Source organism: Platalea leucorodia (assembly GCF_965183815.1).
Source record: "Platalea leucorodia genome assembly, chromosome: 1".
Lineage (NCBI taxonomy): Eukaryota > Metazoa > Chordata > Aves > Pelecaniformes > Threskiornithidae > Platalea > Platalea leucorodia.
This window is the reverse complement of record NC_138823.1, coordinates 26,668,854-26,696,442: the sequence shown is the minus strand read 5'-3', so window position 1 is coordinate 26,696,442 and position 27,589 is coordinate 26,668,854. Positions and strand designations below refer to the sequence as shown.

Below are 27,589 nucleotides of genomic sequence, written 5' to 3'. Positions count from 1 at the left end.
CTGTATTATGCAAAAGTAAGGGTTAAATACAATAAATAACCAGGCAGTAATGGTTTGCTCTCATGCACTCTCTTTTTTTTTTTTTTTTTTTTAAATAAACAGACACTAAAACCTTTAAAGAACATTTTTATTCTTATCTAATGTGTAGGGGGCAAGAACAATATTTGGAGCAGTATGATAAAACAGCACATTACCCAATTCCACATGACTCAGCATTTATTTTTTAATTTAAAAACTGTAATGAAAGGCCCTGCTGCTTCACAAACTGGTTATACTCTGTGGATATCAAAAATGAAAAACCAAAATGTCACATTGCTAGTGCGTATTGCTAGCACAAATGCAGCAGCATATGTAAGCAGGCATGACCCAGGGCAGGTTACACATTGCAATAAGTTTGAGAGGTCCTTTGCTGAGAGTTGGACTTCACAGGACATCTTCAAACGTAGCACAGGACTATATTCCCTATTCTGCTGTTCAGTATCTTATTGAGATGGAAAGAGCCAAAGACGTGCAGTTAGATAAAATGTAGTCTTCTGCAAAGACCATATTTACTTCAGCTGCAAAACAAAGACGACTGATCCCATGTATTGATCCTTGCAGGAGCTCAGCATTTGGTGTTGTCATGAGTTAATACTCCAGTCAAAGCTGAGATTCTTATTAATGGCTGCTGCTGAAGTGTACGTACATTTTTGGTTTCATGATTGAATTGTATTGCCTACAAAAGGGAGGACAAAACCCTGAGAGCCTGCTTTTGCATGTTTGTATCCTCAGTTTGTGAAAGTACACTTCTAGGCTTTGGGAGCTACAAAGCTCACTCCTTCCAAACCCAGAAGGCATTTTTGTCTCTTGATGAAACAGTCATTAAGCCAGTGTACTGAGTTCAGACTTATCCTTTACATCTTTCTGATGGCTCTTCTTTTCATTTTTCTGTTTGTATTTCATGTGAAAAAACACACCCCCTATAATGACACCTGAAAAACAGAGAGCATTTATCAGTAAAGGGAAGAGAAAACTTTCTGAAAAATTATTTCAGCAAAGGATCTGACACCTGCACTGTAATACCCATACTGCTTTACCTCTTGAACAGAACAAATGGCTTTGGGGAATGACCATGCGGTGTTGGACCAACAGCGTGTTCAGAGACCTGAGGCACTGGTGGGCAGGATCAGATGCCTCAGGGCTCAGGAGACTTCCCCCAAAGAAGAACTACTCCTCTAGGATCTGACCAGATGGCAAAGCAGGCTTTTTAGCCCCTCTTCCTTTGAGCAGCGATTTGTCATGTTTGTCTTAATTTGTAGTCCCTGGGGTTTTTTTCCCCCAATGGAATGGCAATGCTGTCACAGCAAAGCTGAGACTACTGAGAACAAAATTGTTCTTCAGGAGCTCCTTGGTATCTGTTAGGAATGATGGACCCCAGCGATTTGTGCACCAATGGCCGAGAGTGACTGAGATTTTCTTCTGGCCTGGATTAGAAGTGCTTATACCCTTTATCATCACTTGTCATATCCAGTCTAAGTTGTATAGATGTCTTCATATACATACATATATATATATATGTATATGTACACATCAAATATGCATATTATATGTGTGTGTGTATATATATATGTTTCATCTTTTTAAACCATCATGAGCTTGTTACACTGTACGTAAATTTATTTCCCCTTTATCAGTTTTAGATTATCTGTCACATTCAACATCTCTCTGTTGCTTTACTGAAGTATATAGCAGTGCTCAGCTACTTCCCTTCCTCCATTCGTTGCTCTGAATATCCAACATAATTTTCACTTAAATGTGGCACTATTCTAAGTGAGGGATCAGACTAAGGCACTGTGCAGAAATAAGTGATGTGAGAAGCTTGAACAGAGACAATAAAGATGCAGTTTGAGGGGTTTCTCTATCAATCACATGGTCTGAGTATGGTTTCTTCCATTTTAAGTTCTTTGATTTTTTTTTTTCTCTTTTTATCTTCAAAAGACAAACACATATGCATCACATATGCATCGACACTTTTTCTTGCTTTTGGGGTTTGTGTATTACAAAAGAAATTACAGAGCTTTGGTTCTGTCTTTTCAGGTACTGAACTTGTTCTTGGGGGCTCATTCTCTTTTCTTTTGGAATTCAAGTAATGGTAACTTACATAAGTTCTTGGGTTTTTTCACTTTTATCCTCTAATTTAATCCAACTCTTTTGAATATGAGGTCTGTAACGTATTTAATTCCTGTTCTTTGATTTTCTCCATGGGTCTTTCACACTCCCTCCCCTCTCTACAGCTGAGTCACAGTTTCCCAGTCTGGGTCTTGTGACCATCACATTCAAAAATCACACAGGACTGAGAACTGAATTCTTCTTGCTCTTCACTTCCTAGGGGACTGGATCCCATCAACAGTCGTCCTCATTACTTTTGCACTTACATTGATAAAAAGAATACTGAAGGAGCTCAAGGATGTTATGGTAGGACCCCTCTCAATCATCTACCAAAGGTCTTGGGAGTCTGGGGAGGTCCCTGCTGACTGGAAGCTAGCCAATGTTATTCCAATCTGCAAAAAGGGCGTGAGGGAAGACCCAGGAAACAACAGACCTGATAGTTTAACCTCAGTTCCTGGAAAAATTGTGGAGATCATACTGGGTACTACTGAAAGACATTTAAAGAATAATGCAATCATCAGGCACAGTCAACATGGGTTCACAAAGGGAAAGTCCCGTTTAACTCATTTGATATCCTTCTATGATAAGGTCACCCACCTAGTGGATGAAGGGAAGACAGTGGATGTAGTTTTTCTGGATTTTAGTAAGGCTTTTGATACTCTCCCTCACAGCATGCTTCTGGACAAGTTGTCCAACCATGGGATGAGCGGGTGCACTGGGTGAAGAACTGGCTGAAGGGCAGAGCTCAAAGGGTTGTAGTGAATGAGGCTACGTCTGGCTAGTGACTGGTCACCAGTCGTGTTCCTCAAGGTTCAATTCTAGGGCCAGTTCTGTTCAAGATACTTATCAATGATCTGGATGCAGGAATTGAATGCACCATTGGCAAGTTTGCTGATGATACCAAACTGAGAGGTGCTGTTGACTCTCTTGAGGGACAAGAGGCCTTGCAGAGGGATCTAGATAGATTGGAGCATTAGGCTATGATTAATAGGATGAAATTTAACAAGTCCAAATGCCAGATTCTGCACCTAGGGTGGAGTAACACTGGCCACAAGTATAAATTGGGAGAGGAGTGGCTGGAGAGCAGCCCTGCAGAAAGGGATCTGGGGGTGCTGGTCGACAGCAGGCTCAGTATGAGACAGCAGTGTGCCCTGGCAGCCAAGAGGGCAAACCGCATCCTGGGGTGCATCAAACACAGCATAACCAGCCTGTCAGAAGAGGTGATTATCCTGCTGTATTCAGCATTGGTGTGGTCTCACCTTGAGCACTGTGTGCAGTTCTGGGCCTCACAATTTAAGAAGGATGTGAAGGTCCTTGAATGTGTCCAGAGGAGGGCAACAAAGCTGGTGAAAGGGCTGGAAGGCATGTCCTGTGAGGAGTGGCTAAGGACTTTGGGTTTGTCTAGTTTGGAGAAAAGGAGGCTGAGGGGCGACCTCATTGCTCTCTGCAGCTTCCTGAGGAGGGGAAGCAGAGAGGAAGGTGCTGAGCTCTTTTCCCTGGGATCCAGCAACAGGATGCGTGGGAACTGTTCAAAGCTGCACCAGGGGAGGTTTAGACTGGACAGTAGGAAGCCTTTCTTTACCAAGAGGGTGGTTGAACACTGGAACAGGCTTCCTAGAGAGGTGATTGATGCCCCAAACCTGTCAGTGTTTGAGAGGCATTTGGACAATGCCCTTAACAACATGCTTTAACTTTTGGTGAGCCCTGAAGTGGTCAGGCAGTTGGACTAGATGATTGTTATAGGTCACTTCCAACTGAAATATTCTATTCTATTCTATTCTATTCTATTCTGTTCTGTTCTGTTCTGTTCTGTTCTGTTCTGTTCTATCCTATCCTATCCTATCCTATCCTATCCTATCCTATCCTATCCTATCCTATTCTAATACGAAAAATGATTTTGTCTTGTTTTGGAAAAAGTTTTAAGCTACTTGTTGAAGTTGCATCAGCTTATGCTTATAAGAACATAATACTGTTCACTACCCCTTAACAATATAACTGTACTTTGTTCATGTAAAAGCCAGTTTCCCACAGCTCAAAGCAATTCTCCATATGAAAAATGGAAACCTATGAAGCTGAAATACGTGAATAAAATCATAACTGTAAGCTACGGGTACAGACATTGTAAGCATGACATCCCTGGATGCTTCACAATTTTCACTATAATCTGGAAGCCAAAGATGAGGCTCCAATCCCTTCCCTGACAGGAAAAGGGCAGTAGGTAGCAATGAAGTGACAACATGCTACAAGCACAGCATTTTCTTCTGTCATAGCTGCTTGCTGTGCCATTGTATGTGCATGCAGAAGCACAGGCCAAAGGAAGCTATTCCTATGACCAAAAACTTACAAGTTTGCAGCAATCATGATACACAATCATGAGATCTCTCCTCTTTTGCTCATTCTGCAACATTCATGACATCTCTTCACCCAACAAATGAATCAGTGTCAGAAATGCAGCAGCACTATCATATCTTGGAGACCTGGCTTCATATCAACCAAGAAAAAGTGACCTACCAATGATAAGCAGGACCCCAATAAGAATCCCAATTGCCTGGCCGGCGCTTGGCCAGGAGTGCTCACGCTGTACTTCGATAAAACACGACTTTTCACTTGAACATTGGCAGATGTTTACTGCAAAAAGAGATGCCATGAGGTTAATGAGAAGTTTAGTAGTCCAGTTTGATGATTCATAAATGTAACTGTTGTCTTGAAATTAATAGTTCTGTGCATAGCATACCTTCAAGATTCACTTTTCTTTCCAAAGGTGGTTCTCCATTGTCATTAATTATTACTGGAACATTATACACCTTCTCTTCAAAGTTAGCATGTTTCGGAGAGAGGTAAGCATGAGTAGCTGTAAGTAGGAAATGGGACATTCATGTCAGCACGAGAAAGAAATTTAGCTCAACATTCATACCAGCTGCAAATGTTCTTTTTTAAGGCTGCTTTGCACATGATGGTAGTTCCTGTTTTCCCCCATGTCTTCCTAGGTTTCACTGGTTTGCAGACATAAAGTCAAAAGGGACCTTCTGAATGCCTAGTCTGGCTTTCAGCATAATATGGTCAGAGATTTTCCTTCCTAATTTCTACAGCAGGCCAAATCTGATCTGAGGTAGTGCTACACTGATAGCATCACATCTAAACTAAGAATATCCCTTCATACTGAGAGAAGCCGTAACCAACTTAAATTGTTCCCAAGATAACTTAGTTAGTACGACAGACCATACTTCTAGCGCACCTACACTGTCACATCTAAGACTCCTTAAAACTTGGAAAAGTAAGACTATAACAGCCATTGGGATCAGATCAAAGGTCTATCGATATCAGTGTCTTGTCTCTAGAATAAGTGGAGATTTCAATAAAAAAGCAAGCATGTATTTTATTTTCTTGTAATGCTCTCCCAGCCTTCAACCTTTTTCGGCTCAGGGACTTCTTGAGTGAGATGTAATTTCTTGCTTTGAACTTGTAGAAACTTTCTACATACACAACACCCTGCGGCAGCAAGTTCCACAGCCAACTACCTCCTCCTTCTCTCTGCACTGGAAATAACTCCCATAAGCTTCATTTGAGGCTCCCAGGTCTGTGTACTGGAAGAGAGGACAAATGATGAACCTCTGGCCACCCTGACCCTAGCATTCATGATTTTATAGAACTCTATTGTATTTTTTTTTCCCTACTCTCTTCCAAGCTAAAAAGTAGTAGCTTACTTTGCTGCTTCCATACACTTCCTTGTATCGGGCTACTCCGTAACTCTGGTTATCCTTGTCGCCCTGTCTGAACCTGTTTCCAGTTCTACTGCATCTTTTTGGAGATGGAGAGACTGGAGTTCAAGATTTGAACATATCATGGATTTATACAGGGGCGTAATGATGGTCTCTGACTTCTTCTCTGGTCCTTTCCTAGTAACTCCCAATATTTGATCTGCTTTTCTGAACACTACTGATAATTTGATCTCGCATTTTCATGGAACTGCTTACGGGTCTCACTCCTGACTCGTAATAGCCATCTCAGCACCCGTGATTTCAAATGTGAATTTGGGAGTCTGGGGTTCATTTGAATCTGCCATTTTATTGTTCAACCAACTTGGTCTTGCAAGGTTGTTCTGCAATTCTTCACACTTGGTTCCTACTCAAATAACTTCATATAATGAATAAACTTTGCCTCCACATTGCGCACCAATATTTATTGACCTACACAGGTCCTAGCAAAAACCCCTTTGGAAAACCACACATGAACTCCCTTCAGTGCAAGAGCTGACCATTTACTCCAGCTCCTGAATTTTAAATTATTATTTATCCTTTCAAAACTTGTCCCTTTCACATCATGGCAACCCAACTTTCTCTACCGGGACATTTCATCAAACATCTTCTAGGAATTCAGACAGGCTCTATCAGCCAAGCAATTATCCATGTGCTTACTGATCCCCTTCAAAGAACTCCAGTTGGTTTGTGAGGCATGACTTCCCTTTGCACACGAAATGTCAGAAATAGACAGTTTGTGAACTGCTCTGTTTCTTTAGCAGAAGTGATTTGTATTCATTTAAGCACATAGTTCATTTTATTCTTACATGTTTCTTCTCTCGTAAGCCTAGTGAAATTTTAGCTTGCAACATACTAGATGTAATCTCTTGAAAAAAATTATTAATGACTTAGGTGTTCAAATAAATACATGCCAAAATGCATGCAATTTCTCAACAACCTAGTTTTTTTCTACATGGAATACTGGATATGCAATAGTAGGACCGAAAAGGAATTCAATATTTCTTTATATTTTCCAGAGTACTTAGACAGTCCCATATCATTATAAGAATAGCTTTATTAACTTACCATTAACTTTTGAGATTTCCCAATTATTTCTTACATTCATATCATCCGCGAGAGAAAAAGTAAATGCTGAAAAATACCGCTGTTCATCAGCATCAGTAGCTTGAATTAAAGCTCGCTCTCCTCCATTGAGTGGGTGGCAGAAGAAAGGAGGATAATCCATAGCTAACTGTGGAGGGTTGTCATTCACATCATGTAAATGTAGCGTCAAGGTTGCTTTGGATTTCTGAGCTGCATTATCTGTAGAGTTTAACAGAATGCAAAGTTACGTGCACATCTTGGACTTACACGCCGGGTTGTTGCATTTGCAGCTATTGTATAGGTACACCATCAGGCAGGCAGTGGGAGGTGGTATGCTGTCTGCAGGTTGCAGAGGCAAGGTCTCAGGAGGTCCTGAGGGACTTGCGGTAGCTGCCACCACTTTTTAAAAAGTATGGTTTATTTACCCCCAGCTCTTGCTAACTACAGAACACTAGCAAGTGAAAGGAGGCAGATAGACCGTTGTATCTAGGAAGCAGTCACATCCATCGTATCTGATAAGCAGTCACATTCAAGGTGACCAAGGTGACTTGGGGCCAAGACAAGGGACCCAAGAAGAGCTTTCAGAGCCCTGTCATTTCTCCAGCCTGTTCCTGCAGGAACAGCCCCACTCCGTCTTGGTGCTTGAGGAAGCACTCCTTTTTCCTGACATACAGGAGCTGCATCTTTACCCACATGCCCCAAAACAGTGGCCAGCATTATTATTTATCTGTGTTTAATAAGGGAAATCTAGATTTATACCTCATTCAATCAGATAAAGACCAGAGTTTCTAACCCCTATTCAGTGTAAATCATGTAATGAAATCTCCCCAGATGGACTATCTGAAAGATTCTCATGGCTGGAACTAGTAGCCCTAATATATTTCAGACTAACTAGTATAATAGTTTTATTCGTAATAAAATGAAATCCTGTACAAGGTTGCAAGTTACTCTCCAGTTATGTTTTCAGGAAGCCTAAACATACCTACAGGGAAGAATAAAATCTTTATAGCTATAGAGGAAAAAAGTGGCAGAAAATGTTAATGATTCAAATACTGAAGAAATTCTAACCTTCTTAGAATTTCTTCAGTATTTGAATCATTAACATTAACATATGCCATGTGGCTCACACAAATATAACAGGATATGATAGCTAACTTCATGAAAGCTATTTTAATCCTCATTATCTACAATATCAAGATTTTTTTTAAGAAAGTTAAATTCTTAAGAAATATATACTTCTAAGGATACATCACATGCCCCTGTACTTTTCATGGGTTTAGTCATGGGAATTATGATAATTCCTCATAAAGCAGTAAGGGCAGGCGATTCCGCTGTGTGTATATGTAGTTGTTTCATTGCTTACTTAGCTCTGATGCGACAACATCAACTGTGTATATTTCTTGCTGTTCTCGATCCAAAGTGGAAGTAGTGTATATCTGCCCAGTGGTTGAATCAATCCTCAGCCATTTCCTTATGTCACCTTCTAAGGAGTATCTTTGGAAAGAAATAAGAAAAAGTCACATATGCTATTTCAAATCAGGAAAAATTGCTGACAAAGCAAATACTTCTTTATTGATTTTAGGCTAGCAGCTTGATTACAATTGTACTCGAAAAGAGGGTTCTTGGAAGAGTCCCAGTACTACAGCCAACCAGGAGAGGCACACAGAGGAAGGCAGGCCAAAATCATTGAGAATAAAGAGAGCAGAGCCGTGGGAACGCCACTGCTCCTCCAGCCTATGTACCGCAACTCCACCTTCCTCCTAACTGGGAAACCTGGGGTGTTCCTGAGCTTTTGTCCAGGAGTGTGCTCTGTCCCAACCCCATGTCCCTCTCTCCCCATCACATCTCCAATGCCTTGGTTTTGATGGGGGCACAAGCCAAAGGCTGGGGGGCAGAGGGAGCAGTGCAGCCAGGCACCCTTTTTGGATCAGCAAGGGGCCAGGACCCTGAGGCAGACTGCAGTGGTCATCTACTGCCAGTCTGGGGCAACCTGTAATTACCATTGGGGCAGCCTTGGAACAGAGAGTGCTTTAAACATCACCACATAATTGCCTTTATATTATTGTTTTAAATAAACCCAAGGTCTCTGGGTATTTACTTTTACAAATTTAACCATGAACATATGACCCAGTTAAAGCACAGGCATTTGCTTGAGTAGATGTGACCTGACCTTCTCATTCAATGCTTTTGTTCTTTCAGTACCCATTGCATTAAAAACAGCATGCTGACATGCTTGTACATCTTTTACTTTTTATACTTTTTATTTTCTATCCTTTAACTTATTTTTTAGCAGAAATATGGTTTATGTAAATATGAATTCCGGTCATCTGTCTCTGTCATCATCCCCCAGAGCTTCTGGACTATGTGGCTCACTTTCAAACCAGTTTGACAGAAGGCCAAACATGCTAAGTTCCCAAAAGTTAGGGGAAAGTAGAAAGCCAGATGAGACACCTCTGGGAATAAAAATCCACAGGAGGCCTAGCAGTCATATTCTGCAGCTCCATTAACTACTTGATGTTTTGCTGAATTTTAGTTAAATTTCAAGGTTGGTTTGTTTTGGATTGATCCGTTCAGCATCCCAGCTGGGAATTGTACAGCAAGAGCCACAAATAATTCTTCTATCCAACTCTACTGTGTAAGGTACATTTACACCATGCAACACAGCACTGTGCATAGGTCTATGAGCTGGCAGAGACTCAAGGTGACTTGACCATATGACCATACAACATGGCATTGGGCTACCAAATGAGCCAATTTTGAGGTTTTGCATCCCACTCACAAGCATAGGAGCTGTGATGCACAGACTTTTGCATCCGCAGTGGAAGCAGGCATATCGTCTTTGGCAGTTGGAAAATGAAATGAATTAATTGTCAATTATAGACTTGAGCTTCACTACAGGTTGTGTGTTTTGGTGGAGAAAAAGCTCTTTGCAGTTTCCTGTGTGACACGAAAAGCAGCTACTGTCCTACTGGTTCCCTAGGGGTACGCAGTATATGCTTCATCCATTTGTTAAAGGCATTATGGATATGGAAACGCTGTCATTCTCAGACCGTCTCTGCCTTTTTCCTGGAGACATATATCGGCCTTCTTCCTTTTTAGTTTCCTGGTTCAAAGGCCCCACTGCCTGCTGCTTGTCACAGCACAGAGGGAAAGCTGGTTAGAAAAGCACTGCTCAGCAGTCTGTTGCAGGTGAGTCACCGGCCACCACCCCACCACACCTCCACCTTCTACTAGGAGATGAGACTTTTGTAAAAATGTCTTTTCCTGCATGCAAAATATGGGACGTGTTTTCTTTGTACCTCTTTTAGAACAATTTTCTAAATCCTAAATTCAATAAATAAATCATGGTCACTCTTTTTTACCGTACAGAATCCCCCTCAGGATCATAGGCCTTCACTGTCATGACCAGGGTATTGACAGAAATGCCTTCAGACACTTCTTCTTTGTAAACTGTCTTGTGGAAAACAGGTGGCTCGTCCACATTTGTTACAAAAACTTTAAACAAGGTCAGGGAGCTTGAGTTGTACTGCACGCCTTGCACCAACGGTTCGGGGTTTGTGGCACTGATCACCAGGTTGTACACTGGAGCTGCTTCAAAATCAAGAGCCTGGATAAATTAGAAAAAAAAGGTGCTTTAAGCAATGGCCCCACTGCTGCAGGGAGCTCCCATGGGAAACCACAAAGTGCCCCTCTTCTCATGGAAGAGTTTGCATCCCAGATACCAGCAAAATAAGGGAGAGCTGTCAGGAGCAAAACGACACTGGGAACAGTCCATTTAAATGAAACCGTATGCCTGTTTGGAGGCCCCCTCAGCAATTGCATTTCCTAATAATGTTGCCACCTGCCTGACTAAGTTTAATAACTGTATCCTGTTTACAGCAATAGTATTTATAGCTCTGTACGAGAAGGCCTTGAGTGACCTTCGGGTGACAAAAGCCTTACGAGGGCTGTTACACCACGGAGTTTCTCACAATTGCCTCCTCGGGAAAAAATGACGCTCAGATTGAGCCTGAAGATGATCCACCAAATGCTGCATCTGCCTGCCCTTGGCCTGGCCAGTGGCAGTTGTACTGGATGCAAACAACATGTCACCCCTTGAAAAATGAGTAATATGTTTTCTGGACCTAGGCTAATTTCAGAGGGAGAGCACTTTTGCTATTGAAATTCATGGATGCAGCAGAAAGTGTTCCTTACATTCCTGTCTCCAGCATTCAACATATGGGATGTGTCACCCACTGCGGCATGTGCTGACCTTGGCTTTGTCGTGGTTAATGTTTGCCTCAGCAGGAACAAGTTGCCTCTTCAATCTGACATTGAGACATGCTGGTCTCACTTTTTGCACCTTCCATTGCAAAAGCCACCAATGGTCCAGAGCACCAGCAAGGAGGAGGATCTGCCCCGTGACAGCCCACCATGATGACCACAGCCCATGGAAGCATTTAGCTGGCTTTCTCTTTTCCAGGAACACTGCTGCAAAGTCATTCAAAAAATGCCATTTTTTTTCTTTATGGTGTATAAAGACCGACTTCATCAGCCAGAGCCTGCTCTGCTGGAGAAGGGGCCAGCAGCAGAGCCAGCGGAGGGAGCTGCTGGTGCCAGTGGGTGGGTAGGAGACAGCAAAGGCAGGAGGATAGGTGTGCCTGAGCACTGCACAAGCACAGCACCTGAGCCCAAGAGTGGGGCCTGCTGCAGTCTGCACCATGCCTAGGGTGTCCTCACCCCACCACCAGCCAACCCTCCCGCTCTGCAAATCATCACCAGGGCAGTTACTGTTTATGACAAATATATATACATATATATATATAAAGGAGAAGAATAAACCCATCTATTCACCTTGTTAATCTTGACAAACCCTCGGTTTGTTTCAGGATCTGTGTCTATGATGAATGTGTTGTTTGGATCCCCTTCCTTCACTTGGTAAATGATGTAGGAGCTCCCTGTGGCAGGCTCATCTCCATCAGTAGCTTGAATTTCTAATATCACTGTTCCTAGTGGGAGACTTTCTGCAACAGTCACATTGTGATACTGAGGAGAGAGAGATCGTTGAAACATGACACACTGAGCACCATCTGCGGATAAAAACTTGAGCGCTACAACAAGCTTGTGACCTACAAGTATGGATGTATTTTAACCCACAGCATCCATCTGAGGGAGGGAAGCGGTGGGTGCACTTTACAGCAACGGCATAATGAGGTTAGAGATGTACAAAAGCATTAGTGAGGTGCCTTGCAGCAGTACAGGTGAGCTACCTCGCTGCCCAGGGGAACCCAGAGCTGCAAGACGGCCACTAGAGCCTCTGCAAAGTTGCTATATCCCCCATTTTTAGCCATACATTTATCAAAGGTGACGGGATCTCTGTCAGTGGGTAAGCTACTAGTATAGCAACAGTCCCAAACCTCTGCCTTCTCTGTTGAAACCACTCCATGTTCATGCAATGCTCACAGCAGTAGGTACTGTACAGCTCCTCTGTACCCAGTAAGCACCCTAGCCACTGACTTAAATATTTAGTTGCTCCATGCACCATAAGCTGTTGCCACATTAGCAGCCCAGCTCCATTTACTCTGTTTGATGTGTGTCCTGACCCAGCAGTCATATCTTGAGACCAGGTCCTGGGCTGAGACCTTGAGGTGAGAAAGTCAACAGCTTGGTATGTAGGAACCTAGTCTTCATGTATCTAAGTTGCCTTTATCATCAACAGAGAGCTGGACAATGCAGTCAGCAAAGCCCAAAAACCAACACAGCTTCCCCAAGAGGAGACCTACACTTGATGGGCCAGACAGCTCTCCTGAGCCCACCGCCTACATTGCCTACAAGTATGGTGGGAGCTTAGACACCTAGATGTAGACACTCCAGCCACTGCAGTGTCTGCAGGGAGGCTTGGGCCAGCAGGCAGAAGTCATGGAAGATCTGCAGGTTTCTCTGCCAGATGCCAGCAACTCCACCAGAGCAAGAGGCAAGAGCCTGACGCCCGTTCTGGAACGAAGGGCCAGCAAGTATGCATTTGGGCATGGGTCACTGGACCACTGTTTCTGGTTAAAGCAAATAGAGCCTTTGATTTCCATTCACCTTCTGGCTTTTCTGGATACATTAATATTGTGCATGGAGAGGAACTTGGGAGATGTTAGCTTTTTTCCATTTAGCTATTTTAATTAATTTTAAAGCCTTTTCTTCCCCCTTTCTCTCCAGAACTTACATTTCTGAATAAACTGCTTTAATAGAATCATTTCTTTCTGTACACATAGTTTTCCACTAGCAAATTACCTTATATTTCAGAATTAACTATGAGTCAGTCCCACTGTTCACTGTCTAGACAGAGCCTATATGCAGGCTTTGCAGCAATACCTTGCCTCTATTTTCACTAGTGGATTGCTCTGTTACTTGTGCTGTAAATGGTTAGTTTCCTATTGACATTCTATAGGCATTGAACCTATGCTCAAACATTTGTCAAAAGTTATTGGGACATCAAAAATGGTGTTAAAAATACTCACATCTGATTTTTCAAAGATGGGAATCCGATCATTGATGTCGATGACATGTATCTGCACGTCACAGATTGTTTGGAATACTGCATGGAAAGAGAACAAACTGTTACGGCAGCTCTTCTGCCGAAAATAACTTTCCTCCAAAAGGGATCACTGTGAGCAAAAGTGAGCGCTGCCAAATTGCCCAATCCAAGCAAAGTCCTGCTGTTGTAAGAAGCACTTGATCTCCAATATCTCTTAGTCAGTGACAACCTCACTCTCTATCTTACTATTCACCTTCCCAATTTCTTCAGCATTGTCTCATCTTGTTTCATTTAATTTCCCTCACTTTTTTTAACCATATCCCTTTACCAGGAAGATGATAGCTATGAATTGTACTAGCTTTCTCAATATCACTTTTGCATGTCAAAAAGTAAGCGCCAGGTTGTTATGCTACCTTGCCCTTTTGGTGGGCCATCAGGCAGCACCCTCATTTTCATTACAGCCAGACTTAAACTTCAGATCTACATAAATCCAAGCGCTACCTGAGCAGGGGCACCCATAGGGACGGGGGCTTCTGATTTTAAAGTCATACTCTGCCTGATCATGTGCTATTCATATGTAGCTGGATTTCAGTGTTTTATGGATGTGCTTCATGAGCTGAAAGTTAAGGAATATTCTAAACAAAATTGTTTGGATGGAGTTCAAATAAGCATGCCAAAAAAATCACCAGCTTCTCCCTCTGCAAGTTTTTCATATTATCTGCCTAAATGATGCTATTTCATTTACAGACATGTCACACTGCTTTCTTTACATGCCAGTTCCTCCATCCACAAGTTTTGCCTGACTGTAAAGACTCCAGGACAAAGCTTTAGTAGAGAGTTTGATTCCCTTTCCATTCAGTGTACCACAAAGGACTCCTGGGAACTTACATAATGGACAAGATTCTTTTTGAAGACTAATTTCAGCTCTTGATCTTTTAAAATACATTATCTGGACTCTCTGAGCAGCTGTGTTTTATTTCTTGACTTTTTTTCAATGAGTCTGTTTGAAAGATTTTGGGGGAAAGCCACAATCATGATCCCTTCATTTTTTTTTTCCCCTGTGGAAGGAAATCTCTTACTGGAGTACTTGTTAACAAGCTTCTCAGTTTATCCGTCCTCTGCCCTAGAGCTGGTTTACTTCCATACTTGCATTATCATCGAGTCCAACTGTTAACCTAACACTTCCAAGTCCACCACTAAACCATGTCCTCAAGCACCACGTTTACCCTTCTTTTAAATACCTCCAGGGATGGAGACTCAACCACTTCCCTGGGCAGCCTGTTCCAGTGCCTGAATACCCTTTTGGTGAAGAAGTTTTTCCTAATATCCAACCTAAACCTCCCCTGGCACAGCTTGAGGCCGTTCCCTCTCGTCCTATTACTTGTTACTTGGGAGAAGAGACCAACCCCCACCTCTCTACAACCTCCTTTCAGGCAGCTGTAGAGAGCAATCAGGTCTCCCCTCAGCCTCCTCTTCTCCAAACTAAACAACCCCAGCTCCCTCAATCGCTCCTCTCACCAACCTCGTTGCCCTCCTCTGGACACGCTCCAGCACCTCGATGTCTTTCTTGTAGTGAGGGGCCCAAAACTGAACACAGTACTCAAGGTGTGGCCTCACCAGTGCCGAGTACAGGGGCACGATCACCTCCCCGGTCCTGCTGGCCACACTATTCCTGATACAAGCCAGGATGCCATTGGCCCTCTTGGCCACCTGAGCACACTGCTGGCTCATGTTCAGGTGGCTGTCGACCAACACCCCCAGGTCCTTTTCTGCCAGGCAGCTCTCCAGCCACTCTTCCCCAAGCCTGTAGCGTTGCATGGGGTTGTTGTGACCCAAGTGCAGGACTCAGCACTTAAGGGTCTTTTCCAATCTTAATGATTCTATGATTCTATGATTCTATGAATCATGATTAACCTCCCTGCATCTCGAGAACAAGCCAGTAGCACACCAGAGCAAGCCAGGTCTCAGTGCTGCTGCCTGTCCAGTGAATCCTCCAGGTCTCCTCTCATCCCTTGGACATTGAGCACAGGGGATGCCAGTGTGAACAAAATTATTCAGATATATAACAGCAGGAGTTACATACCTGCATCTGTCACCACCACCTTCAAGGAATAGTTGGCTGCAATGCGCTTGTTTAAAGAACGGCTAGTTAACTGCAAAACTCCAGTGTCTTGCTGAATAAAGAACAGATTACTTGTAGGAACAGTAGGAACCTGACTTTGGATTTTGAACTGCACACGAGAGTTAAGGGTGCCCGCCTCATCCATGTCCGTAGCAACCAGGGTGCCAATGTTACTTCCTGTGGCAGAGGAGAGACTAGAGTCAGTCAAATAACGCAGAGGTCCTGTTCCTCCACAGAGGTACACACTGACAACAGTGATACCAATGCAAAGAGTAAAGGGGCAATAAAAATTTGTCTGTGTGGAAAACACTGCAATGGACACAATCATTTGACTTCTGGGAGTTTTTCCTTTAGCATCGCAACCAGCTGTTTTGGGCTTGGGGTTGTCCAAAAGGACTGGGCTATGTGTTTTGATCAGAAGAAGTGACTGTAACAACAAACACTTCAACCTTGAAATCAAATAGCTGATGTGAAGACTTAGGGACAGATTTCGGTAATGGTCCATTGAAGTGAAAGGCATTATGCAGGAGGAGCATCTGGATGAGGGAAAATGGGCTCATGCCACTTTTAGAGCAGTATTTATTGTATTAGTTATAAAAGGGGTGGTGTTCTTTTTACATTCCAAGCAGTTATCCAAAAATGTGGTTGTGGGAAAATGCAATTTTATATTTTAAATCGAACAGCATCTTTTAAGTAGGGGTCTTGGGTCCGTCCTTCTCAGGTTATTGAAATCCTTTACTGAAGTAATAACAACAGGGCTATTTGCACAGGAAAACATTTCTCTAGGAGAGCTACATTTTACTCTTTGGGATCAGAATTTCTAGCTTTATTTGCACCCAGCTGGAAAAAATAACAGGACAAGAATGCTGTGTATAAATGAGTAGAAGCTGTTTTCTTACCTCCACTTTCATTTTCTTGAACTTCAATTACAGTGAGGGCCTGCTGGCACACAGGGGGATTGTCATTAATGTCTTCCACAATAACATGAATCTGCAGAGGCTTGTCCACCAGTTCTCCCTCGCTATCTCTTGTGACCACAAAGAAAGTATACTGCAATAAGAAAATTGAGACTAGATGTGTTGAATGTCCACTGTGACAATATTTTTCATTTAAATGTGTAACTGTGGGAGCGTTCCATGCAAATGAAATATCCTCTCATATGTTTGTTCAGTATTTTCACTCTGTTTAATTCAGAACTGTTCCATCACCCCTTAGTGCCTGAGGTCTGAGTTCTCAAACAAATTTAAAAGTCCTGAATACTTCACTGCACTGTGAACTTGCTCTCGCAAAAAATCAAGAAAAGCAGGAATAGCTCATTTTTGTCACTTTGCAAATTCATCTGTCACATACAGAGATAGGATTCCTCCAGCATATTTGATCTCCACCCTATTCCGTGCCCAAGTTTCCTCCAAGAACAAAAGGGGACAGAGGGTTTTCTGTCTAAAAGACCCCCAGATGGAGAACTTCAGGGTAACTTTACAGTTGCAACTGCAAGTTGAACTCTGCTTCTGCTGTGGAGAGATCCCTGAGGCCCCTGGGATCTGCAGTAGGTCTGAAACATCCAAATCTCCTGCACTCCACAAATGCCACTGCCTACTTCTTGCTCATGCACCTACAATCCTGCCATGGTTGGTACGTGTTGTACATCATACAAACGCTGTGGGCAGTGATTGCTACTGCCAGACCCACGGAGAAATGTTGTAGGGTACCAAACTGAAGGCTGTTTACAGTGTTGTAGATGATGTGCTTTCATATCTACCAAGTCATTCCCAAACAGAAATGACAAGAGAAAAAGCTTTTATTTCTTTTTTCCCCCTCTGTCCTTTCTAGTGAGCTTTCTTGTATTTACTCCCACACCAATAATCAGCTTCCTGCTATGGTCTCTCCCATCGGTGAGGTTTTATGTGTTTACTTACAGTATCCTTTTCTTCCCTGTCCAATGGTTTGGTCACATAAATAACCCCATTCTGATCAATGGAAAATGGGAGCCTGGGCAGCTTTTCTTTTTCAAAAAGCTCATAAATCACATCTGGCTCATTTGAGTGCACCTAAAAACGCAAAAATAAGTCAGGATAGCAAGTCAGAAGTGTAGACTGAGATTTAACAGGGATCTTTTCTGAACCACAAACAGAAAAGATTGCATTCCTCTTAGCTTCACAAACCAGAAAATTAACAGTTTGGCAGGCTCTTGGGACAAGCTGCAGAAAACCAGACTGATAATCCACCTCTGCTCTCTGAATTGTTGTGGTGAAGCCATTTTACCTCAGTTTCTCCAGCTGTCCAGACGGGCTACACCACTTATCATTTTATGGAAGGGTTTTGGGATGTGGAGCTAAATGGTGATACGTGAGAAGAAAGCATTATATGTATTTGAATGTCTTGACACTAATTTATTCCATCTCCTTACACTGTCTATTCCTGCCTGTTGTTTTGGTTTATCTAATTCAGAGATGTGGAACAACAAAACAAATACCCATTACCTATCTGCATGTGTGTATGTGCATGCTCTTTACATGCATCAAAGTCTGTGATGAAGGATCTTTAGTGGAGTGCTTCAGGTTTAAAATGAAATGCAGTAAACAGACTGCCAAATTAATGAAAGAGTCAGTATTACTGTTTATGTTTTATATCATATAGCAGCAACTGCATTTCATTTTCCCCTAGGCAGAATCAACATGTCATTGGCTGCCACGTGAAATTTATATACAAGTGACCCCAGAATGGGAGCACCGTTGTATATTAGTTTTTCTTCCACCTATTCTCACTCTGGACTTCCTTGGGCTGTCAATGAGGCCAGTGGGAATAGCACCGAGTCTGTTACTCTTGCAAACAGGATCCGAGGAATCCTGCCATGTCCAAGGGATGACGGCATTGGGGGTGTCGGTGCCAAGGCATTTTTCAAAGAAGTCAAACATTTCTGAAAGGCTGCTGGCCTGTTAGTTAATATTTACTGGTGTATACATCGCTATCGGTCTGCAGTTATCGGCAAAATATTTTGCATTTGCACTGTGAAAAGAGGAATACTGTGGGAATGCAGGATGCTGAACGAGGGCATTTCAGTCCTTCCTAAGTACTTTTGATATAGCAGGTGTACTGCATCACACAAAACTGGTCACAGCAGATGTCCCTGAGTGCTGGAGACTGCCCACAGCAGAGTTGCAGTGGAGCTGGTCCCCTGCCAGGATCTTCTGCAGATGGAAGAAGCTAACCTCAAAATAACCTTCAACAGGTTAGCTCTTGGTTTGCCCAAAGCCTGGAGGGCCCGTGATGTTAGAGCGAGGCTGGAAGTGCTCAAAGAAACTCATCAGGAGACAAGAGCGGCACCTCTGCAGAGACTCCCAACTGCCACATGTCTATCTGGGAGCTCCCTCGGGGTGTCTCAAGAGCTTTATCTTTCATATTGTGCCAAATAGCCTTGTAAAACACCGTTTTTCTTCCAGTCATTTCACTGTAACAAAATTCTCCAAATGTTTCCTCTATTTATGGGATATTCTCACACACAGACGGTGCTAACAGCCTCTCCAAACTGAAGGGCAAAGTCCAGTCACTCTAATGTTTGTATTGACTGTATCTCAGTCACCTTCAAACCATTAACTTTCATACTAACAATAAGTTAATGAAACCCGCACTAAAGATCATTTCCAAAGGATACCATACAAAAAATAACTGGGAGGTGCCAAAGTCCTTCTGAAGAGCCTGGTGTTGAATGCAGTGGGGACACCTTCACAGATAGCTGGGAGAAAATGACTCTGTGGCACCAAGGAGAGGTGCAGGGAGTGCAGCCAAGGGCCCTACCTGGCTGATGTTGACAGGGTGGACCTGCGTTGAGTTTTCTTGGATGCGGATGGTGGAGGGAGCTTTCCACAGGCTCTCCTTCACAGTGATGATCACATCTGTGCTGCTGGTGAAAGCATTCATTGTCATCCCTGCCATGTCCTTCACGGTGACGACAAGCGTGAAGGTGTCCTGCTTTTGAGGATCTAAGTAATAAGAGCCTAGGGACAGAGCAAAGAGCCAAGTGAAATGAAGCAGAGGCTGTGGAGATGGTTCATATCCCCTTTGCCTCCTACATGCACCATACTACTTCATCTACTCCATGCTTACTCCTTAGATGGGCCTCTGTGCCAAATCTCAACAAGCCATTTCCTCTGGCTTCTCTGAATGATGCAGCACAACATCATGTGGATGTAATCGTATGAGACCTCTCTGCTGTGGTCTCATGTTGTGCAGATGCATCACTGGACAGCCCTCACTCCAGTTAGGCACTTGTTCAGCCCAGCAGAAGAGAGGGTTTTTAAATCATTGCAGTTTAGTTGGGATCATGTGGCTGGCTGAATTTTCTCTGTATTTTTTATGTTACTAATTTTGGTTTTCTAGATTTCAAGGAAGAGAATTAATCCCAAGATATGACTTAACGTAGTCCTGAGGGCCAAAGGATCTACCTCTCTTCTCAATGTACTTTTAGATCCCAATCTCTATTTCCGCTAACTTCCCTTGAATTTGGTGGGACACAGAGAAAGTTCCCCAAAACCAGGGCCTCAATGGAGTGTGTCCCACTGACTACGTTTATTCAGAATTTAACATCAGAGCTGTGTTGTTGTTTTGTTCCTAGGTGCACCCAAGAACTCATGCTGGCTTTTTGACAAACAAGAATCTTTTTACATACCCATCTTACTCGGTGAGATCGCTCCAGTTACACTATCAATCTGGAAAAGCATTTCTTTATAAGGGTTGGGAAAATGATGGAGAATGCTGTACGTCAGCTGCGCATGGGGAGTTGCAGGATCATCGCGGTCAGTGGCGTGGACGTACATGAAGGGCTTGCCTGTTCAGATTAGAGAAGAAACAGTGGTAACAGGAAACTGAAACCTCAACACATAGTCCATTTGAGCAGAGCTCTCAAGCCAGGAAGGCAACTTATGGGGAGCTGATGTTGTTTCATAATACATGAATGGTAATCATGATAAGACATGCTTGTGTGTGGAGGTTACATTGCCTGTGTACCATCCCACAGGTCCCGCCTCCACCAGCTCTGCTTAGTAGGATCACAATAGGTGTGAAGACCAGTTGATGAAGAAGGTGACAGAGCTAACTCAGAGAGCTATCGACCATCCGAGAGTGCCTGCACCCAGAATGTAGCTCACTGGTATCTCTCTTTAAGGCCCCTTTGCAGTCCTTATACAAATCAGTTCAACCCAAAGCAGCTTGAGAAAAATGCCCTACAGCTGTGACACAGTTATAATTAGAGGAACAATCATATAGTGAATAAAAAATATGGAAATGCATGATAACATAAGTGAATTTTTACCTTTTGATCACCAATGCAACATTCAAAATCTTTTTGACTTGGATGCAGTTGAAGAATACAGTAAAATATTGCAGAATGGTTTTCTGACCCCATGGAGTTTTATACGCATATTCTTTAGCAAAAGTTTGTTCTTGAGTCCATAGTCAGAGTGATAACAGCTGGCTGAGTCTTTTGTTTTATTTCCAAGATGTGGGTCTCGAACTGCTCTTCGATATTTTCCCTATTTCTGGACTGGATCACTGCAATCCTAAATACTAAGGTTCAGCCCACGTTCTGAGAAGCATCAGTCACAGTAAACACATACCCCATATCTACATTGGCATTTTATTTCACTGATGTGCAAAGACTTACATATTCTTCGCATTCTCTTTCTGTATAGTCTTTGGCAACCTTTCAACTTTAAACTCCTTCTAGCATAGGGGTTTTTTTCAGTGCAATGGTGAGGGCAGCAATATTTGCCTCTTAAGTGATACTTGCAAAGCAACAAGTACTATGAAATATTTCTGATTACACTCATCCCTTTACACCACATAGTGGTCACTTCTTTGCCCTTTCATTATGTTATACATGCTTGTATCATTTTGTACAATCCTGTGGGAAGGAAAACTGATCTTTTTTCAGCTTGTTGAAGTATAGCACCCACTTTATCTTTCTGTTTAACTAATTTAGCTTCCTGTTAACTATAATATTTAATTATTATGACGATTACCTGGACGGGAATTCTGCCTTACTACTCCAGTGTATTTTATCTGGTCAAATTCTGGTGGGTTGTCATTGATATCCTCCACACGTATTGTAACAGCATGTGGACCTTTCACTATGCTTCCCTTTTCATCCAGACTTTCCACCTTGATTTGGAAAAAGAAGGAACAGCAAAGAAATATTTTCTTGTAGATAAATTACAAGACATAAATGAACATCAGGATGTCAAATGCCAAGTCATTCTTACTGTGACGCAAATCTGGTGGGACCCATCACTGGGTGGCTCCATCTACAAGGACAAATTTACTGCGGTAACTCACTGACAACAATTCACCACAGTATATAATGCCAACAAAACAAAATAAACTACTCCTGCTTCCAATGACACTTTTCAGAGTGCAACTTCCCACTTCCAGTCTCAGCAGAGACTACTTGTATTCTTGCACAGTTTAGACCTTATGCGTTTTTTTAAATAGAAATAGATAGTTTCTAAAGAACAAGGAGAAAACCCAATATGATATAGCAGACTGAAGTGTGCTATTGTAAACATCAAGCAGAAGAACAGGCTGATCTAAAGGTTTATAAAGAAAACTTAATTCTTAGTTCTGAACAGTTCTTGGTTCCAAACAATTTGGCTTCTTATTTTTCAGCCTTCTTTGACTTTAAAGCACCAAGCATGTATCATGTTTGTCAGACTTTATTTTGTTTGCACATAATAGATCAAATCATGATTATTTATGCCTAACCAAATATTACTTTTCAGTTCTGTCATCACTTCTTGTCTGTAAAGGATTCCCATGTTTAAGGTTAATAACTTTTAGGGCTAGAAAACTGTACTCTCTAATATCAATCCAAGGGTGCTTTAGAGCTGAGAACATGAAACCATAAAACCTGAAGTGCTAGACATTAGAAAGGTAGCTAAGCCTAGCTAAAACATCATTTTGTACTTTGTCTGTTTAGATATTGATCCTCTCACGATCATCTCCTCCTCAGTTGCTAGTGCCTCAGAAAAAGACAATACCATTTTTGACACAGAATAAAAGCACAAGGCTATACTGAGACCAAAAGGTCACCTACCCACTGTCCCACTCCCAACAGTGTTTACGATGAAATCCTTACGAAAATAATATAATAGCAGGACAAGCACACAATGCTCCTTCCTCTAAAGCCGCTGACATCTGCCAAACAGCTTTCTGCTGTTACCTAACAGAGGTTAGATCTGTGCTTCTGTGCCTACATGTCATTTACACCATTTGTCACTAAATAGATTATAATCTTCCTAAGTAGATTACAATAGTTTATTTTCCCATTCCAGCCATGGAATTCATCCTATCAGTCTTCAGGGATAACAAGAGAATCTTCCAGTCAAGTGTCCTCCTCATATTAGGAGAATTAAAGGATTGGTGTTGGCATCAGGGTAATTTTTGTTTTCTCAACATAATCTTCCTGTGCTAAAGAGCATTTTCCTGTGCAAAGTCTTTCAGAACTATAAAATCATGCATCTTTCAACAAAACTCAATATTAAAGATGAAAAGCTTTCTGTAAACATAGACAAAACAAAAAATTTGAAATTTCAACAGTTTTCCATTCATTTCAAGTTTACCAAAAAAGGGTGAATATGAATAACCCTCCCTTCCTATTTTTCGTTGAGTTTTTACCTGCAGCTTGTGCACTGCTCTGGTCTCCCAGTCCAGAGACCCATTGAGATACAGGATGCCTGTCTTTGGCACAATGTCTATTATTCCATCTTTTTCACCAGTCAGTCTGAAACTTGCAGCAGGTGGCTCAGATGTGAACTAGAATGGGGAAAAATCAGAGGGAAAATCATCCTTTTTTCAGCATTTTCACCATAATCAAAACAATTTCATGCTTTTTTGTCTTTTAAAATCTATTGCCAACAGTGTGCTTGGCTGGGGGAATGATATTCCAAGAGTCTGCTCAAATAAATCTGGTCTTTTCTGATCCTCAACAGAGGAGTTTTCACACTATTTCCTGAATGCTGCAGGAAATTCCAACTGTGGTTTCTTTCCAAAGCAAACGTCTGCTTAGGACAGGGCTTTGTCTGAGCACGGGAATGGAAAAAAATTACACACATCCTCCATTTGCCTGGGAGCTGGATCTGTCCTTCTGTGGTTATGGCCTTGGGAAGAAAACCTCAGAGCTGAAGGAAAATGATGACACAAGTTACATGGAAACCCATTCTCCAGGAATGCTGATTTTATTAATCCTTGTCTTAGGATATCCTCTTAAAATGTGAGAGAAAGGGTTTTCTTCTTCTTTTTGCATGCAGACTGTTGAATTCTCAGATGGAGGAAGTCAAAGTTAATTTCAGATCCTCTCAGGGGACTGCTCTTCCCACCAGCACAGATGACAACACTGCCTGTGAGGTCAGTGTGTGCAAACTATGGGGTTTTTGACCAGAGTGGACATCAAGAGGCACTTGATTACCTGGTAAATGAAGCGCAGTCCTCCTCCTTCTGGAATGGTGAACTCCATGTCCTTCAGAGGCCCAGTTACATGCAGGTCCCCCAAATTCTGGCACATAGCCTGTGAGAGAGGGAGAAAGGGATGGAGGAAAGCAGCTGAGGGATGTCTGCTGTCACCGCGCACAAACAGCAGCTCTCCATCACTGGGCCTCTCACAAGTTATTTTGCTGTAGTGTAATGGAGGAGACTCTTGCTGGTTTGTACGGAACAACTCTGCATTCTTTAATGCACGTCCATTTTTAAAAGCAGTGTTATTTATTAATTAATTTGAAAACAAACATTTGGGCCCTGCCCTTTTCTAACCACTACATAATTAAATGAGATTTGATCTACCTTCAAGAGCAAACAGAAGCACTGAAGAGCTGAGAGCAAACTGAGAGCAAGAGGAAATTCATAAAAGCATTTCTGGATCACCCCTGTGTCCCCAGCAGGACCAGCCACGTCCCACCCAGGAGCCGCACAGTCCTGTGGCCACAAGTGTGTCAGTAGACCCAACGCCACACCTGGCGATGGGGAGGAATTGGGTCTGCACCCCTTGTAATTCCCCCAGTAAATCCAAACATTTTTTGTAAGGAAGAAAGGCAGACCTCCCCAGGTCCCCTACCCCACCACCCTCAGCGCCCTGGCCATCTGGGCAAGCCACTCGGGCCCTGTGCCTTCACATCAGTTGCATGTGAGTGCAAACCACAGCCAGAGCAAACATGTCATGCTGATCTTTGGCTTCTACCTCATGGCAAAAATGCCATGCAAATCTGTCTCAGCCTCTGTTTTCTTCCTAATGGTTGGCAATGCCTTCATATGGTGTTTTTTCTCGCAATTTTTTAATGAGTTTTATATGAGGTTTATAACCACCCCCGCCCTAGTGCCCAAAGACCTACAGACACACTCCTGCCCTAATGTTTCAGGGCTGTTCTTGCTTTCAAACAAAAAAAACGAAGCAAGAAACAGCCTCCCAGAGCAGTTCTTGCACACAAGACAATTCAGCCTATGGTTCAGATAATCTACCTGTTTCTCCAAAGCCAAGACCAAACTCGAATGTCTACCCTTCTCTCCCTGTCACCAAGGTCTTGCCAATGCTGAGGAGCTGCCTGCCAGAATTAGGGCTCTGTCATTTGGCTGCACAGGTAAAACTCCCTGTCTTCTGGTGTAAAAATGACTTTATTCTGCTTTATAGATTCACAGTGCCATTGCCACTCTGTCCCTCAGCCTATGGAGTCAGGCTCCGGTAGTGCATGTTCTCTGCTGCATGACTTTTCCCCTGGATTTGGTCCTGTTGCTGCTGGGACAGCTATTTGGCCTCTCACAGAAAAGCACAGCTTACATATTACCAAGGGAAAACTTAATTCTGGCTATGACAAAAACATAGCTAAGTTCAGTGCAATTTACCCTAAAGCGCTGCTCTGTGTGTGTGTCACAAGTGGTGTTTGAGTAACACCAGATTCTGCTTAATAACAGCCAGAGATGCTGCCCTCCTCACCTACAAGGGTTTGTGACTCTTTTTGCAAGCAGGAAAACTAGAATATTGTGAGAACTGGGGAAGGAGGGGAAGGGATGCTAGTGAACAATAGTGACGGTGGAAAAATATCCCAAAAAGCCATATAATAGGTATACATACCAGGAAAGAGTACTTTACAGCTACCCTTTTCTATTTTTGCTAAATGCTGACTGCTGGCCTCTGCGAGGGACAAGATAGCAGGACCCTGAATCTGACCTGCTACAACTGTTCCTGTGTCACACTGGTGGGCACAACATGTCTCCTGGAGGTTTTTTCCAGGGCCGTTTTGTGGAGGGGATTTGCTTGGTCATGTTCCTCACCGTGGAGGAACAAAGGCTGATGCTATAAAACCCAACAGGTTCAAAGTGCAGGCTGTGAAGCAAGGAAGAGATATCTCTTCCTATCGATTAAAACTGCTTTATGTGGACCATAAATATATCTAAACATGTGTCTACAGCATGAATCACTACTCATGGGCCTGAAGGGGAAATGGGGCTTGCTCCTTGGTCCGTATCCGGCTGGCATCCCTTTTGAAGGCGGCTGTAATGGCTGCGGAGTGGCTTCACTGGGGTCGGCACTGCCACGGGCAGCAACTCTTGAAATGGGAAGGAAAAAGGAGGTACTCACTACTGCACATCAACCCCACCCCCAGGGTCTCCGTATTCTGAGGAGGTTATTTGGTAGATTTGAATTTGACTCATTTTTTATCTTTTCTGTTAATTTCAGTTGTAAAGTAGAAGCCACCACCGTAGCCTTTATAGACATCAGTAAATCTATTGAATTTAATAGATGAGGTCCATAAATAGCATAATTAATACATTCCAGTTCCAGAAAATCCTCTCAAAAGGGATTCACATAGATGGAATAATGAAGATAAGTAATTAATATGCATGTTTTAAACTATGTGCCATTATATGTCTTAGAATACATTTAATATGTCAGCACATGTATGGATTATAGTATACCTGAACACATCATACAGATGTCTTCACTGTTTGGTGATTTGTTGCAGTATTTTTAAATCTTTTCTAGCATGAAATCCACTTACTGGAAGAAGTAATATCTAAGGAGAAACTACAAGAGGCAAAATAGGCAAATTGGTTTCTTCTAGGTTTTTTTAAGTTTTTTTTCCTAATGATTGACATGTCTTCTTAACTTTTGGCCATGGGGTCACATACGTGTCGGGGCCACACTCCCACACCCAGAGTTACAGCCACTCTGCCAGCACACGCTGCCAGCCTGACCTGCAGACTGGGACGCCCCGTGGGTTAGAGCTCAGGCAACCTTTGCCATTTGCTCCCAGATAAACAAAGGAAAAGCTGTAACTCACCAAGTGAATGATGAGGAGAAATTGAAGTCCACACAGCTTAAACATACTGGAATATGCTTTGCTTCAGCTCCTGCAAAGAAGAAGCGACAGTCACATTAACCCTATGGAGTTGGCAAAATCTATTTGTGAATAAAGGCTACAGCTAAGCTTTCCCGAAGCTGTAGGGAGAGAGCAGACAAGGAGTGATCTCTGAAGGACCAGGAGCAGCTCTGCCCATAAGAGGTGAGACCACTGGTGTCGCCGGGCTGGCTGGGAAGGTTGTACCCATCAGGTCTGTCCCCAGTGGTGCAGGAGGTCTCACATGCCGAGAGCGCCTCAAACAGCTGTCAGAGGTTGAAACGGGCACAAAACTTCAAGCCGTGCAACCTCACCCTTGCAATGATTCCATGTCACGCAAGCCCCGTTCTCATTTCTGCTTTACTGAAGGCAACAACACGTTCACAGGAAACACTGTACCGCAAGAAGATGAAGATCTTGCAGGTACCATCCTGAGGCCTCCATCTTCCGGTTACAAAACGCAACTGTTCAGTGCAGCTTGCAGAGGCACAGGAAGCCGGAGGTGTCTGCACCCTTTAAAACAACATGGCTACTGGAAACGAAATTTCCAAGTCCAAAGAGCACTGCCTGCCTTGAATTTCAAAAAAATATTGAG

The 27,589-nt window shown here is 42.8% G+C and overlaps 1 protein-coding gene across 4 annotated transcripts; it reads right to left on the bottom strand.

Moving 5' to 3' along the window:
- Window positions 1–258: 258 nt before the first annotated feature.
- CDH17 (cadherin 17) lies at window positions 259–27,380 on the bottom strand. Of its 4 annotated transcripts, none has more exons than XM_082306569.1 (18): window positions 27,309–27,380; window positions 26,938–27,007; window positions 24,075–24,173; window positions 23,285–23,422; window positions 21,634–21,772; window positions 20,283–20,441; window positions 19,412–19,611; window positions 17,533–17,664; window positions 16,516–16,666; window positions 15,578–15,793; window positions 13,478–13,554; window positions 11,823–12,014; window positions 10,352–10,596; window positions 8,353–8,483; window positions 6,972–7,208; window positions 4,883–4,999; window positions 4,660–4,776; window positions 259–971 (listed from the first exon to the last, which is right to left on the bottom strand). In XM_082306569.1, exons 2-18 carry the CDS (start codon window positions 26,980–26,982, stop codon window positions 862–864), a joined length of 2,505 nt encoding a protein of 834 aa, XP_082162695.1. In that variant the 5' UTR covers window positions 26,983–27,007; window positions 27,309–27,380; the 3' UTR covers window positions 259–861. The 4 variants fall into 4 exon arrangements, with proteins under 4 accessions (XP_082162695.1, XP_082162696.1, XP_082162694.1 ...); XM_082306570.1 differs by lacking the exon at window positions 27,309–27,380 and adding an exon at window positions 27,202–27,297; XM_082306568.1 differs by lacking the exon at window positions 27,309–27,380 and having other exon boundaries at window positions 26,938–27,297.
- Window positions 27,381–27,589: the final 209 nt, after the last annotated feature.